Raw genomic sequence first — 15,826 nt, forward strand, 5'->3', positions numbered from 1 at the left:
ACTCTGACCAGTTACAGTCTACGGATTCTGATTTATAAAAATCAGATCAGTCTCCGAGGATCACTTACAAAGTTTCATAACACTCATAGCTGGTTGGGTTATTTGTGGATTGAAAACAGCATCTTATATTGAACAAGGTATTTTATTTCAGGTAAACGTGGGAGGGAAGGGAGATAGTTTCACATGTGCAAATTTATAAGAAATGTGGTGTGTTGGTTACTCTTAAAATGGAGATAGGCAAAAACAAACATGTAAGGATTTTACAATGTTATAAAATATTAGACAAAATAAGCCTACTTCTCTACTAAGAGAAATTGTGTTATCTGGCCATTTGTGGTGAAACATGATCAAGGTTTTATGATTTTTAGAGTTAGATGAGGCCTTCTTGAGAAATTTTAAAAAGAAAAATATAATGACTATTAGACTCTTTACTATTCATAAAAATATTTAAACTTTTATTTTTTATGAAAATTGTCCTTTGAAAATGAGTCTATTGTTATATAGATATTCAAAGATGAGGATTAACTTATGTAGAAAAAATTGAACAATTTTTTGAAGTTTTGATTCCAGTACATTTTCCCTCAACTTAAACATTTGAGAAAATCAAAAGTAATGGAAGGGAAAAATGCATGAAACTGAGGAATTGTTTTGCTAAGTGATATGCTATGATGTTATTTTTAAAAACTATTTCTTGCTGAATTAATAGACAAAAATTAAAGATAAATTCTAAATAAAAAAAACAATACCTTATAATGTCACTGGGTTGACATCCTTTAATATCTGTGTCTGTATTTCAAATGCATTTATTGTCACCTCACTGTTGAAACTGGAATTAATTTGAAGAAGGCTATTTTATTGAAGAAGCAGCACATGCCAATATTTTCATGTGGGGAACTCAGAAAGTACCACGTGGAAATTACAGAATAAGTCATCTCTAATAGATTTGCCCAGTATCACTTATGAGTTTTTCAAATAGGATCAAATATGACTAATAATATCAATAGCTGCTGGATTCTGACCACTTTCTATGTGCCAGGCAAATATCAGAGCTAAAACTCAGAGCAAACAAAAGATTTCTGCTTTCTGGCCATCTTTGCATAAACATGGGCAGCAGCTGGTAAAGACCTCCTGAAAATAAGCTCAGCTTGAGCAGACTCACTGTGGCTGCACCGGACACAGACACAGCCAGGCCCCCTGGGATGGAGGGGGGTGTCTGCTGAACCAGTCAGCTTTGGTCTCTGCAGGTGGCATAGGTAACAGCCCCTGGTTTTCTGGGCAGGATGAAGCCTTGCCCCCTGTATTAGTATCCAACTGGGGTTGTAACAAATTAGCACAAACCCAGGGATGCCAGTGGTAAAGAACACACCAGCCAATGGCAGGAGACATAAGAGGCACAGGTTCGATCCCTGGGTCAGGAAGACTCCCTGGAGAAGGGCGTGGCAACCCACTCCAGCATTCTTGCCTGGAGAATCCCATGGACAGAGGAGCCTGGTGGGCTACAGTCCAGGGGATCGCAAAGAGTTGGACATGACTGAGCGACTGAGCACGCACGCACAGTGGCTTGAAACAGCACAAAATTCTCTTACCGTTCTGGAGGTCAGAACTTTAAAATCAGCTGCTATGGGCTCAAGTCAAGGTGTTGGCAAGGTTGGGCTCCCTCTGGAGGCTTTTTTGAGCTTCTAGAGGCCGCCTGTGTTCCTTAGCTCGTGGCCCCTTCTCCATCTTCATAGCATCTTCTAATCTTTTTCTGACTCTGACTTCCTCCCCTGCCTCCCTGTTTCACTTATAAATGGAACCACTTTCACCTGTGATGACATCAAGCCCACCTCCATAATCCAGCATCTTCTCCCCATCTCAAGGTTCTTAACTCAATCCCATCTGCAAAGTCTCTTCTGCCACGTGAGGGGACATATCTGCAGGTCCCAGGGACCAGGACATGGACCTCTTTGGGGACTGTTGTTCTGCCAACCCCATGTCTCTGGGGTTTGGCCCCAGCTTTGGTCTGGCGGTGCCCGGGCAGCCCCTGCTTCTTGCTACCCTGAGGAGCACAAAGGAGCCGGGCCACATCCACAGCCCCCCAAGGCAACCCTCTCCTGCCCTGTCCCACACTTCAGAGGGGACTTGACCTCCCATCTCCCATGTTCCAGGTGACCTGAAGGAGGAGGAAGGGGAGAGAAGCTAAGCAGAGCGATCGGGGGGCTCTCTCGGTGCCCACAAGAAACCCCTTCCCTCCCTGCAGCTCCTTCTTAAACCCCTCGGGGGTGAAGACTCCGAGGCTGGAGATGAATGAGAACCCTGCCGCCAAGAAGCCAGGCCTCCTGGAGCTCAGCTTTCCGAAGTTAGTGGTTTAGTTTCCTAGTGCGCTGAGTTCCAGGTAGCCCCTGAACTGGCCCACAGCTCAGGAAAAGCAGAACAGGGCTCTCTCGGTACTTTCTAACCTAGTGTTCCACCAGCAGAGTAGCCGACGTGAAGGAGAGGCTTCTTACACTGGAGGGACCAGGATACTTGTCAGCATCACTAGTGTACTATTATTGCTACCGTCGTCCCGCCGTTATTGTTGTTGTGCGGTTTAGCACTCTTCGAGCCTCATATTGGATGCTTTGCAACGTGCAAGGGGATTCTACAGGCGGGATCTCATCAGTCCTCACCATGACGCTTTGTAACAACCGCTGTTACTCCCATTCTACAGATGGACAAACTGAGGCTCAGAGAAGTTACCTGGCTTGCCCCAAATCACAGTTTGGGGGCCCCAGGACCTAAACCCAGGCTCCCGGACCCCAGGTCTGTTCTCTTTATGGTCACAGCACACTGGGTGAAAGAGGCCTGGGCTCTGAGCTGAGCCTGGAGGAAGAGCCGTGCGTAAACAGACTGGCTCCCGTCGCTGGGTGAACGTGGGCAAGTCACTTCCCTTCACCTCTGTTTGCCTGTCTGTACAATGGGCACAAAGACAGCCGTCCTCCTCCCAGGCAAGCTGCCAGGATTGGGCTCCCTAAAGCCCAGCACACCCGCAGATCACAGGTGTGGCTGCCAGTGAAGGATCAGGTCTGGCTCACTCTGCACCCCAGTGTCGGGGGAGACTGGGGGCGAGGCGCTGTGCGGGCTTTCCCTGGCGCATAGAGCTTCCTCGGCGTGAACAGAGAGGCACACAGGAACGGCAGGACGCCCAGTGGCGGTTTGAGGAAGCAGCTCCCACCCGTGTGTGTGGTACAAGGGGGCTGCTGGAGGCGGGGGCTGTGCTCACCGCGCTCCTGAGAAGTCGGGTTTCCTGGGTGTGTTGCTTTCCTGTGGCTACGATGGCAAATCGCTGTTAAACACTTCCAATAATTATACTGACAGAGTTATAAAGTAGTTCAATGAAAAGCTATTTTCAAAAAATACGCATATGTAATTACATTGGGTTGGTCAGAAAGTTCTTTCAGGTTACAGAAAAACTCCAGCTTTTTGGCCAATGCAATATATATGTGCATGCATGTGGGCTAAGTCGCTTCAGTCGTATATGTATATGTATATATACATTCACCAGTGAATTAGTTATATTTTATTAATATAGTTATAAAGTGCTTGCATGCGTGCTCAGTAGCTTCAGTCAAGTCTGACTCCGTGTGACCCTATGGACTGTGGCCGGCCAGGCTCCTCCGTCCATGGGATTCTCCAGACAAGAATACTGGAGTGGGTAGCCATGCCCTCCTCCAGGGGATCTTCCCAACCCGGGACTGAGCCCACATCTCCTGCATTGCAAGTGGATTCTTTACCGCCTGAGGCACCAGGGAAGCCAGTTATAAAATAGTTCTAATTAAAAACTATTTTCAGGGACTTTCCTGGTGATCCAGTGGCTAAGACGTCACACTCTCAATGCAGGCATCCCAGGTTCAATCTCTGGCCAGGGAACTAGATCCCAGATGCCACAACTGAGGCCTGGCACAGCCAAATTAAAAAAGAAAAAAAAAGCTATTTTCAAAAAATTTATGTATTTATTTATGTATGAATGCATATGTATATACACATACACACCAACGAATTGGTTATAAATATTACATGGATGGAGTTATAAAGTAGTTCTAGTAAATGTTTCTCCCCCAAAAATCTAAATGTGTACATAAATGTAATAGCAAAATGAAACATTTTCTTTATGTTAAACATTACAAAATATTTTAAGCAAGATAATTACTTTGGGTACCTCCCCATGTGCTATAATCAGTTTCTTAGGCTTTTACCTGACTCTCATATGTCACTGGCATTTTCAAAAGAGTGTGTTTTTCTTTCAATATGGTCTTATTGTTTTGAATGGTTCCATATAATGGCCTGAATTTTTTCTTCTAATTTTATGGTTAATAAATTTAAATTAAGCACCTTCAATTGACTCTTCTCTTGGACCAGAATATATTTAATGAAGATGTTCTCTGCAGGTGTTGAGGTATCTGACAAACTCTGAGCAAATTCTGCTAAGCAGAGGCTATTCTCAAGTCTGATACTTTGCATATGGAATTATGTAAATATTTCAACCCAGATATTTTCACAGGTGCTGTCTTTTTGCCTTAATTTGAGCTCCTTCAACAAATATTTTTAGCATATTAGACTCTTCAAATAAGTTGCAGCTACTTAAAAGTTTTGAATGCTTTGTGAAATTCAGATGGTGCAGATTATGGGCTTTCACAACTTCACCTCATTTTGTACAGAATACGAACTTCTCCAATTGAAAAGATTCTTCCCACAAATTGGGATATTCCAAAGCTAATTATAGAATTCAAAAATTAAATTTTCTCTATCATTTGACCTCCCCTCACTTAGTTTGATCATTTTCTCCTTTCCTTCTGTGGCTATAAATTTCAATTATTTTCTGCATAAAGCTTTATTTTCAATAACTACGCTCTGCTAGAAGCTCAAGAAGCTGTTGTTTGGTGCTCCGTTCCTCATTGATTTAGAACAAATTCATCAAAAATTCTCATCTCTGCTATAACAAATAGTCTAATAACATTTTAGGGCACTTAGAATCCACATCCTCTAAAATTGATTGATGAAGGACAGCAGAGAAAGAACATACATGCTAAAGTTGTTTTCACTTCCTCATCAACTTCATCACAAAAGTTTGTAGTTCAGTAAATCTGAACTACGAAACTTATGCTGTAAAACTTTGTAGATCTTGTCAACGATAATGAAATTTCTGGCCTCCCAGGTGGCACAGTGGTAAGGAATCCACCTGCTAATGCAGGAGATGCAAGAGATGTGGGTTCGATCCCCGGGTTGGGAAGATCCCCTGAAGGAGGAAACGCCAACCCTCTCCAGTATTCTTGCCTGGAAAATTCCATGGACAGAGGAGCCTGGCTGGTTATAGTCCGTGGGGTCACAAAAAGTCTAACACGACTGAGCAACTGAGCGTGTACACACACTTAATGAAACTTATTTGTATGCAATTACAAATTGGGTCTGCAACTACAACTTGTTAAAAGTACATTTCTGCTTCACTGGTCTCTTGTTTGAGCAAGAATATTGTTTCTGTGACACTGGGCCCCACCAAAATGTGTGTGATCATCAGAAAAATACAACTTTCTTTCCAATGTGAACAATTTAAACTGAATTTAGAACAGCATTCACAAAATGTCCATTTTTTCACTTTGCCAGGGTGAACTTTCATAAGTTTTGCTTTGATTCCATGAACTGGATTAAAAACTTGAATCGTAATTGAAATTGACTGACTTTTCTATTTGAAGACAGTTATCAAACTGGCTCCATTTCACTGCCTGTGGATTTCTTATGGAACTTTCTCATTAATCAGCTATCACTTCTATTGTAGTGTGGTTACAAGATAGCATGACGCTAAAAATGAGCTGACTTAAAGAATACTTACTTGTTTGCCCTAAGTGAAAAGTCATCCCAAGTGAAAAGTCATCCTTCCAGGGTGACCTATGACAGCATCTTCTGCAGTGATGAAGTGAAATTGATGTTTTCGGGCTGATCTTTGAAAAATAACAGTTTCTGAAGTAGCAGCTTCCTGTCAGGTTTCCTTGTGGTCAGAGAAGTCACTAAAGGACCCCTTTGTGATGTAAACATCAATATTTTGTGCAAGTTACACATTCATCATCAATTTCCCAGAGACAGAAGTTCAGGACTTAAATTGTCATTAAACTTTTTTTGCTCATTGCTGCCAGAAGGGCTTATTGCGAAATTGTAAGTATCACCAAATAACAAAATAAATATGTTGCTGTGGATTTATGCCCGGAAATCGATGACAAAGTAAGAGCATTCCTATTATTCTTTATGCTCTAGGTCAGAACTCTTTAAGCCGCAGACATCTTTAAGCTGCCTCCTAACCCCTCACTTCCTGTGTCCTTTGCTGACCGGTCAACTGGCAGCCTAGCAGCTGGTTCTCTTCTCTGCCTACACTCTCGCTTGGTGATTTCACCCGGTTCTGTGGCTTTAAATACTAAACACCATCCATGTGATTACAACTCCCAGTGATAGGGACTTCCCCTGCTGGTCCAGTGGCTAAGACTCTGAGCTCCTAGTATAGGGGGTTTGAGTTTGATCCCTGGTCAGGGAACTGGATCTCCCAAGCTGCAGTTAAGAGTTTGCATGCCACAACTAAGATCAAAGATCCCTCATGCCACAGCTAAGACTCAGTGAATCCAAATAAATATAATAAATATTAAAAACAAAACAGCAACAAAAAAAACACCTCCCAAGGATGCGGATGTATCACTCTCAGACTTGGTCTCTTAACACCAATCATGTGTAGCTCACTACCTTGGCATCCCCACCTGATGTCCAACAGACAGCTCAGCCTCACATGTCCAAAGGTCAAGTCCTGACCATCTCCCAAAAAACTTGCCCTGTCTCCACTCCATCCAGCTCAGTTGATGGGGAGTTCATATTTCCAGGTTCAGTTCAGTTCAGTCACTCAGTCGTGTCCGATTCTTTGCAACCCCATGGACCACAGCACGCCAGGCCTCCCTGTCCATCACCAACTCCCGAAGTTTATCCAAACCCATGTCTGTTGAGTCAGTGATGCCATCCAACCATCTCATCCTCTGTTGTCCCCATTCTCCTCCTGCCTTCAGTCTTACCTAGCATCGGGGCTTATCAAATGAGTCAGCTCTTTGCATCAGGTGGCCAAAGTATTGGAGTTTCAGCTTCAACATCAGTTCCTCTAATGAACACTCAGGACTGATCTCCTTTAGGATGGACTGGTTGGATCTCCTTGCAGTCCAAGGGACTCTCAAGAGTCTTCTCCAACACCACAGTTCAAAAGCATCAATTCTTCTGCACTCAGCTTTCTTTGTAGTCCAACTCTCACATCCATACATGACTATTGGAAAAACCATAGCCTTGATTAGATGGACCTTTGTTGGCAAAGAATGTCTATACTTTTTAATATGCTAATAACTTTCCTTCCAAGGAGTAAGCATCTTTCAGTGTCATGGCTGTAGTCACCATCTGCAGTGATTTTGGAGCCCCCAAAAATAAAGTCAGCCACTGTTTCCACTGTTTCCCCATCTATTTGCCATTTCCAGGTTCTCAGGCCCAAAATCTAGGCATCATGCAACCCCTCCTTTCTCATGACACATATACAATTGGAAAATCGTGATGGTCCTATCCTCGGAACATGTCTAATGCCTGGCCACGGCTGCTCCTCCCGGGCTAACGGGTTTGTTCCCTGTGCTTCCTGTCATTGCTTCTCTCCTCCCACGAGGCTAGAAGCACCTTGAGGGTGGCGGGTGGGGGGGGGGGGGCTGTTTGTTACTGCTTGTCCCAAATGCCTAGAACCATGCCTGGCACGTAGTGGGTGCTCAGTACATAGTTTTCCAGTGGATGAACAAATGGAGGGACCCGTGGTTTTGACCCGATGTGAGTGGCATAGGATGTGGCTTTCAGTGTCACAGCGAGAAGGTCAGACGAGGAAAGTCAGGCTCAGAGTCACAAAGTGATTACCTAAGTCTGCAGAGCCAAATAGACTCTCTGGAGATCAGCTGTCTTATGCGGTAGCTTGTGTTGGATACTGTGAGCTGTGCCCAGCTGAAGAACTCTCAAGCATTGCTAAGGATAAGCAAGATGATAACACTAGTTAACAGGTAGCAAGTGCCTACAGAGAGCCAGAGACCTTTTGAAGCACTGTGCATATATTAGCTCATCCAAACGGGGGGAGGACTTTTAGGTGTGAAGCCCCAGAAACCCCACACCTTCTACTATTGACTCCACCCTCTCCATCCTACTGGTCCCAGTTCCAATGGACCAACATCTCCACTGGCCAGGACTCTTCCTTGCTTCATTCTGTCTTCAGCCATCAAGCACTGTCTCCTGTCTGCCTAGATGGTGAGCACTTTCAGGGGTCTGGGCCCTGTATCTCCAGTGCCTGGCAAAGTTCTGGCACAAAGTAGATGCTTGTTAAATATTTGTTGAACTGCTAATCATAATAGTATGGTTGTAAATAAGACTCATCCTCCCCTTCCACTTAGCGCTTCCTCTAGGCCAGGAGACCAGGTCAAGTTTTCCATAGATACAGTCCTAGACATAATCCCACAAGAAGGATACGATTAGCTCCAATTTTCAAAAAGGAAAAGAAAACTCAGGGTGTCTAGGTGGCCCACACCACGTGGTTGCATCAGGATTTGAACTTGGGTTTCAAAGCCTTCGTCTTTTCTTTTATACTCAGGGTTGGCAAGCTTTTTCTCTAAGGGAAAAGTGAAGGTGTTAGTCATTAGTTGCTCAGTCTTGCCCGACTCTTTGAGATTCCATGAGCTATAGCCCACCAGGCTCCTCTGTCCATGGAATTCTCCAGGTAAGAATGCTGGAGTCGGTAGCCATTCCCTCCTCCAGGGGATCTTCCTGACCCAGGGATCGAACACGGGTCTCCTGCATTGTAGGTGGATTCTTTACCGTCTGAGTCACTAGTGAAGCTCTAAGGGAATGGATGATTAATATTTGCAGGCCAAACAGCCACTGTGGCAACCACTCAACTCTGTACACCCATGGCTGATTCATGTCAATGTATGGCAAAACCCACTACAATATTGTAAAGTAATTAGCCTCCAATTAAAATAAGTTAATTAATTTACAAAAAAAAAAAAAAACTCTGTTATTGTAGCACAAAATGTAAATGAATGAGTGTGGCCATGTGCCTTTAAAACTTTATTTTCCCAAACCAACCGGAGGCAGGCTGGATAGGTCGCGGATTAGAGTCGGCTGCCTCCCGAGTGATGCTCCGATGCTCCGTGCCTTTCAGGTCACCGTGGATGGCGTCCTGGGCCCTCCTGGAGCTCCAGACTCCCAACCAGAGCCAGCCCCTGCCCCCGAACGCCACGTCCTGTGATGAGGCTTGGGAAGCCTGGGCGCTGCTTCACAGAGTGTTGCCCACCTGCGTCCTCTCCATCTGCCTCTGTGGGCTGCTGGGGAACCTCTTCGTGCTGTCCGTCTTCCTCGTGGCCCGACAGCGTCTGAACGTGGCAGAAATCTACCTGGCCAACCTGGCAGCTTCTGACCTGGTGTTCGTCTTGGGCTTGCCCTTCTGGGCGGAGAACATCCGGAACGAATTCAACTGGCCTTTCGGAGCCTTCCTCTGCCGCCTGGTCAATGGCGTCATCAAGGCCAACCTCTTCATCAGCATCTTCCTGGTGGTGGCCATCAGCCAGGACCGCTACCGAGTGCTGGTGCACCCCATGGCCAGCCGGAGACGGCGGCGGCGGCGGTGGGCCCAGGGCACCTGTCTGCTCATCTGGGCCGTGGGGGCCCTCCTGAGTCTCCCCACGTTCCTGCTGCGCTCCGTCAAGGCTGTGCCGGAGTTGAATGTCTCTGCCTGTGTGCTGCGGTACCCCCACGATGCCTGGCCCTTTGCAAGGATGGTGGAGTTAACCCTGCTGAGTTTTCTCCTCCCCTTGGCTGCAATCATTTTCTTCAACTATCACATCCTGGCAGCCCTGCGGGGGCAGCGGGACATCAGCAGGATGAGGTGTGGCGGGCCCAGGGATGGCAGGACCACCGCCCTGATCCTCACCCTCGTGTCCGCCTTCCTGCTCTGCTGGGCGCCCTACCACTTCTTTGCCTTCCTGGAATTTCTGTTCCAGGTGAGGGCTGTCAGAGGCTGCTTCTGGGAGAATTTCATCGATCTGGGCCTGCAGTGTGCCAACTTCTTTGCTTTTGTCAACAGCTGCCTGAATCCAGTGATTTATGTCTTTTGGGGCCAGCTTTTCAGGACCAAAGTCTGGGAACTTTATAAACGATGCATTCCTGCGAGTCTTACTCCAGTAGTCTCGTCCCATAGGAAAGAGACCCTCCAACTTTTCTGGCGGAATTAACACAGCAGGGAGCCAAGAAATGTGGCTTCGTTATTCATTATTACTGACATCATAAATATGGAGAAGGGGGCAACAGAGGGTGAGACGGTTGGATGGCATCACCGATTCAACAGACATGAGTTTGAGCAAACTTCGGGAGTTGGTGAGGGACGGGAGGCCTGGTGTGCTGCAGTCCATGCGGTCACAAAGAGTCGGGTACGACTTAGCGACTGAGCAGCAACAGTAGACTGGATGATGCCCCACCCACCCACCCACATAAACCAGGACCTCGTCCCTGGAGCCTGGGAATGTTTATGCGGTAACGGGGACTTTGCAGGCATGATTAAGCTAAGGATCTTGAGATAGGGAGGTTACCCTGGCCTATTTGGATGAGTCTAGCATCATCACAAAGGTCCTTATAAAGGGCAGGCAGAAGTGTCAGAGTCAGAGAAGGCTGGAAGGTTGCAATGAAGGGGCCACGAGCCAAGGACTGCAGGCGCCCTGTAGAGGATGAAATGGCAGGGAAATGGACTCTCCCTGGAGCCTCCAGCAGGAACCAGCCGTGCTGACCTCCTGACTGCAGCCCAGTGACACTGCTTTGGAGGCCTGGCCTCCAGAACCAGAAGATAATAAATCCACGTTGTTTTTAATAAGTCACCGAGTTTTGTTAATTTGTCACAGCGGTATGAAACAAATTTCCAATAAGCATTTCTTATTGCAATTCCATTTGTCCTTCCAAAATGTTCTAGGTGAACTGCCAGGATCAGAGAGATGATATAGCTAGAGATCCTATCTGCAAGGAACTTACGGAGATCAAAATAATTGTAGTATAAAAAAAGTAAATGAGAAATTGCATGCAGGTGACACAGACCCGTACCTGGGACATTCAGAGGGAAAGAGGATGGGCTCCTTCCAGGGTTACCAAAATACAGGTTGCAAAGGGAGTCAATTGTGAGCCGAGTTAAGGGGTAGAATCTGGTACGGGCTTCCCCAGTGGCTCAGCAGATGCAGGAGTTGCAAGAGATGCAGGTTCCATCCCTGTGTCAGGAGGATCCCCTGGAGGAGAAAATGGCAACCCACTCCAGTATTCTTGCCTGGGGAATTCCATGGACAGAGGAGCCTGGAGGGCTACCAGTCCACGGGGGTCACAAAAGAGTCAGACACGACTAAACAACAGCTAGACAACAACAGAAACCTGGTACATAGAGAGAGGGAGGCAACCAGGACACACGGGTAGGAAGTGCGGGCTGTGGGTGAAAGAGAATTGAATGCTTCCATGCTTTTCTTGCTGCCAGGGTCCCACTGGTGACCCTGAGAAGGTCTGCCTTCCAGGAGCTCGTGGCAACAGGGATGAGAGTTAGGAGAGCATCACAGAGCGGGACCATCTGCTATCAGGTGACAGCAGGTGCTCTGAGGGCACACAGAAGGGGCGTCCAGCCTCGGGGGCGGGGAGGGAGCCATCCAGAGGGGCTTCCTGGAGGAAGAGACCTAAAATCCCCAAAGACAAACAAAATGGGGGAAAGGAGTGCTCTCAAGAAAAGAAACAAATCAGACCCAGAGGCAGGAGGGTTCACAGGTTAAGAGGGAGGAAGAAGGAAGGTAGGATGAGGCTGTCAGGGAGGGATTTGAGGTTTGAGGAGAAGCAGGTGTTGGGAGAATCTCTGATGGTCAAGGGCAGGAGGGTGTTTCAAGGACTGTGAGCACCTGGCTGGAGGTATGCATTTTTTCTAGATGATTTTTTTTTAAGTTTTTTATTTGTTTATTTTGGGCCGTGCTGGGTCTTCCTTGCTGCTCTGGGGCTCTCTCTAGTTGCGGCAAGCGGGAGCTCCTCTCTAGTTGCAGGGCAAGGCTTCTCGTGGCAGTGGCTTCTCTTTTGTGGAGCACGGGCTCTGGAGTGAGCGGTCACTAGCAGTTGCGGTGCATGGGCATAGCTACATCTCTGCCTGTGGGATCTTCCCAGATCAGGGGTGGAATCTGTGACCTCTGCCTTGGCAGGGGGATTCTTCACCACCTGGGAGCCCGCATGCATTCCTTATGTGAGTTAATCACTCTGGCCAACCTCAGTGGGCCCGGGTATGGCAGACAGTGGACTGCTCCAGGGGTGGGATTTGTCAGATGAGCAGCCATCATTTAAGGGTGTTGGGGATTCTGGTGGCACTATGGAAAATGGCTAAATTAGGGGAGTAAATGAACATAGGAGATGAGGGAAGCAGAGTGACGCTGATATGGTTAAAGGACAGGGGTTAAAGGGAGCATCCAGAGCAAGAAAAATAGGAGGTCATGGCCACAAAGTAGGAAGGTTTGTCCTGAACGTTCCAGAGGTGGGGCCACCCCAGGATAGCACAAGGATCAAGGGTGGCCATGTGGGTTCCCCTGGGGGCTCAGTGATAAAGAATCCACCTCCCAATGCAGGGGACAGTGGTTCGATCCCTGGTCTAGGAAGATCTCACATCCGCGGGGCAACAAAGCCCGGGAGCCGCACCTAGGAGCCCGCGAGCCCCAGGACCCGTGCTCTGTGACAACAGAAGCCACCGCAGTGAGGCGCCCACCCACCACAGCTAAAGAGGAGCCCCCACTCACCGCAACTAGAGAAAAAGCCCGCACAGCACCAAAGACCCGGCACAGTCAAAAATTAAATAAGTAAGTAAACCTTAATGGAGTCTATTAATTAAGACTTCCCTGGTGGCTCAGATGGTAAAGCGTCTGCCTACAATGCGGGAGACTTGGGTTCAATCCCTGGGTTGGGAAGATCTCCTGGAGAAGGAAAGGGCAACCCACTCCAGGATTGTTGCCTGGAGAATCCCATGGACGGAGGAGCCTGGTAGGCTACAGTCCCTGGGGTCGTAAAGAGTCGGACATGACTGAGTGACTTCACTTTCACTTTTCACTTTCATTAATTAAGAAAAGACAGTCAAAGACCAGTGAGGTGGGGGGTGGGCAGTCAGGCAGGCAAGGTGCTGGAAGGGCCGGGGGAGGAGAGGTCAGTGGGCCCGGTGCCAAGGCCAGTCTCCAAGGAAGGGTTAGGGAGAGGGGACCTCTCCTGCTGCATGAGAAGGACCCATCCTCATGGGACATCAAAGGAGACCCAGGTTCATTCGGGAAATGGCAAGGAGGCGGTGTTCTTGGAGCCTGGTAATGGAGAGGCAGGCAGGGGCTGGGCCACTGGACCCCTGTACGCCATCAGAGACAACCCTTTGATCGGCGGCCCAGCTCTCTTCGCTCCTGGAGAGCAGAGAGAGAGGTTCAGGGGGCCTGAATTTAGGTCAACAGGCAGGATCCCGCCTCCCCATATATCTCCTCTGGACCAGGGGGTGTTTGACAAATATTTAAATTCCATAAAGAGTCCCCACCCTCGGGCTTCACTTGAGCACTTAGAAGCTCTTGCAATGCAGAGTCTTCACTCCTTTGATCACTCAGCTGATGTTTATTAAGCATCTGCTATTGCCAGGCACTTACGTCGGGAGCTGAAGCAGGAGACAGGCAGAGGCACATGCCTGGTCCTCTCAGGGCTGACCTCCTGGGGCTTCCCCAGGACATCAGTTCTTTGGAGTTGGGTAGCAGCGCTGCTGCCAACAGACAGGCCCCCTCCCCACGGGTGGAGGCTGGACTCAGCCGGCTTGCTTGCCTCCAATGCAGCGCAGTTTCTGAGTCCCTGCACAGGACCCAATGAGCAAAGCCCCAACAGCATAGTGGCCAGAATGGACAGAAGCATCCAGGCAGGCAGGGAGAATTGGAAAGAGAAAATAAGACCCAGTCTCTCGTGCACTGACCCCAACATGTCCTCTATCCTTCTTTCTCGGGCCCTGCTTTAAAGTTGCGGCTTCAAAAATTCTTACAGGGCTTGCAAAAAAACAGTCCCACATGCTATGGGAGAGTGTGCTGGCCTGAGAAGTCACGGCATTGCTCACTGACCTGAAGTTCAACAACAGACAGTCAACACGGGCTCTGATAAGCACACGGGTGATTTATGGGCCGCCTGTCATATTAACCAAAGCACAGCGCTCACTCCTACAGCTGGGGATTCTGTTGTCCTTCTGCTGGGAAGGTCAATTACTCATTTGCAGGTAGAAAAATTCCTGCCTTGGTTAAAAGGACCAACGCTGAGGGAGAAATGAATATTTTTGAGTTCCCATGGCTGTCATTGACGGGCTCGCCTGGGGTACTTCACACCTGGATCCAGGCCCAGGCTCACCTTGGAGGGCTCACACCTGGCATGGCTGGATGAATCAGACATTCATCTGATGGGCTTTATCACTGGCGGCTCAGTGATAAAGAATCCACCTCCCAATGCAGGGGACACTGGTTAGATCCCTGATCAAGGAAGATCAGGCAACTACGAGTCCACATGCCCCAGAACCCGTGCTCTGCCACAACAAAAGCCACTGCAGTGAGAAGCTCATGCACCCCAGCTAGAGAGGCGCCCCCAGCTTGCTGCAACTAGAGAAAAAGCCTGCACAGCAAAAGACCCAGCAGAGTCAAAAATTAATTAAGTAAATAAAATTTAATGGAATCTATTAATTAAGAAAAGACCCACCCTTCCAGCTCCACGCTCCTGTTTTCTCTCTCTCTCTCTCTCTTCTGAAGGGCTGAGTACAGCTTCTTCTCCAGCCCACTTCTGGCTTCGAGCCTGTCCTGTGAATCCACGGCTGCCGGCCACCCTCCCCCGTGGCATCCATCACCCCAACTGTCATGGAAAATTAGCAGCACTAAGCCCCCCTAAGTCCCAGCCTAGGGAGTCTCCCGGGTGTTGCAATGGACACAGACAGTTTCTTGTTCTCCAGAGATGAGTCACAGGTTTGATGAGGAACAGGTGGGAAATTTCCTCCTGTGAACTAGAAGAGGCTTTAGATATCATCAAAATGAGTGCATGTCAGACTGGTGCAATCTGAAAAATTATACGGTCAGCTTCCTGGCTGTGATATTGTACCATACTTAGGTTAAGACGTTACCAGTAGGGAGTATTGAGTAAAGAGTACAAGGGATCTATGAATCTAAAAAAAATTTTAAAAAAGAAAGTATCATCAAGTTCAACCTCATTTCACTGATAAGGATGGGTGGAAATTCACTCAGTGAGCGGGAAACCCAGCCCCAAGATGGGTGGAAACTTACTTAGTGAGCAGGACTCCTGAAGCAGGGCTCGGTCCAGACCAGGGATGCCCATGAGACTGCAAGGTCAGAGAAGAGGCCTGAGTGCCCGGGATCCTACCATCTGGGTTGCCTTGATGGTGGCAGAGCTCCCTGTATCTGGGGTAGGATTTAAGGCAGTGGGCAGGAGGCCAGGCTTACTTTCCAGGAGATTCGGGAGACAGAAGATATCAGAAGGCCATGCCAGTCAGCAGAGATGCTGAACAGGGATGTCATACTCAGGCCTGCATTTCAGAGAGATTGTTTCACAAGAACATAGGACAATGGCCTCCCTGGTTCAGGAGGATTCCACGTGCTGTGAAACAGCTGGGCCATGCACCCTGGCTACTAAATCCGCGCTCTGGAGCCCGCATGCCGCAACTACCGAGGCCCGTGTGCCTGGAGCCCGTGCCCTGCAGGAGGAGAAGCCACCACAC

At 48.0% G+C, this 15,826-nt stretch overlaps 1 protein-coding gene across 1 annotated transcript in view; it reads left to right on the plus strand.

The window, feature by feature from the left end:
* The window catches only part of BDKRB1 (bradykinin receptor B1), a 35,469-nt gene extending 24,550 nt beyond the window's left edge, over window positions 1-10,919 (plus strand). The window contains exon 3 of the mRNA XM_043922000.1: window positions 9,218-10,919. Within this exon, the coding sequence (XP_043777935.1) occupies window positions 9,218-10,286 (1,069 nt within the window). The 3' untranslated portion in view covers window positions 10,287-10,919. The remainder of the gene's footprint in view (window positions 1-9,217) is intronic.
* The last annotated feature ends 4,907 nt before the right edge of the window (window positions 10,920-15,826 follow it).

Source organism: Cervus elaphus, chromosome 13 (assembly GCF_910594005.1).
Source record: "Cervus elaphus chromosome 13, mCerEla1.1, whole genome shotgun sequence".
NCBI classification, from domain to species: domain Eukaryota; kingdom Metazoa; phylum Chordata; class Mammalia; order Artiodactyla; family Cervidae; genus Cervus; species Cervus elaphus.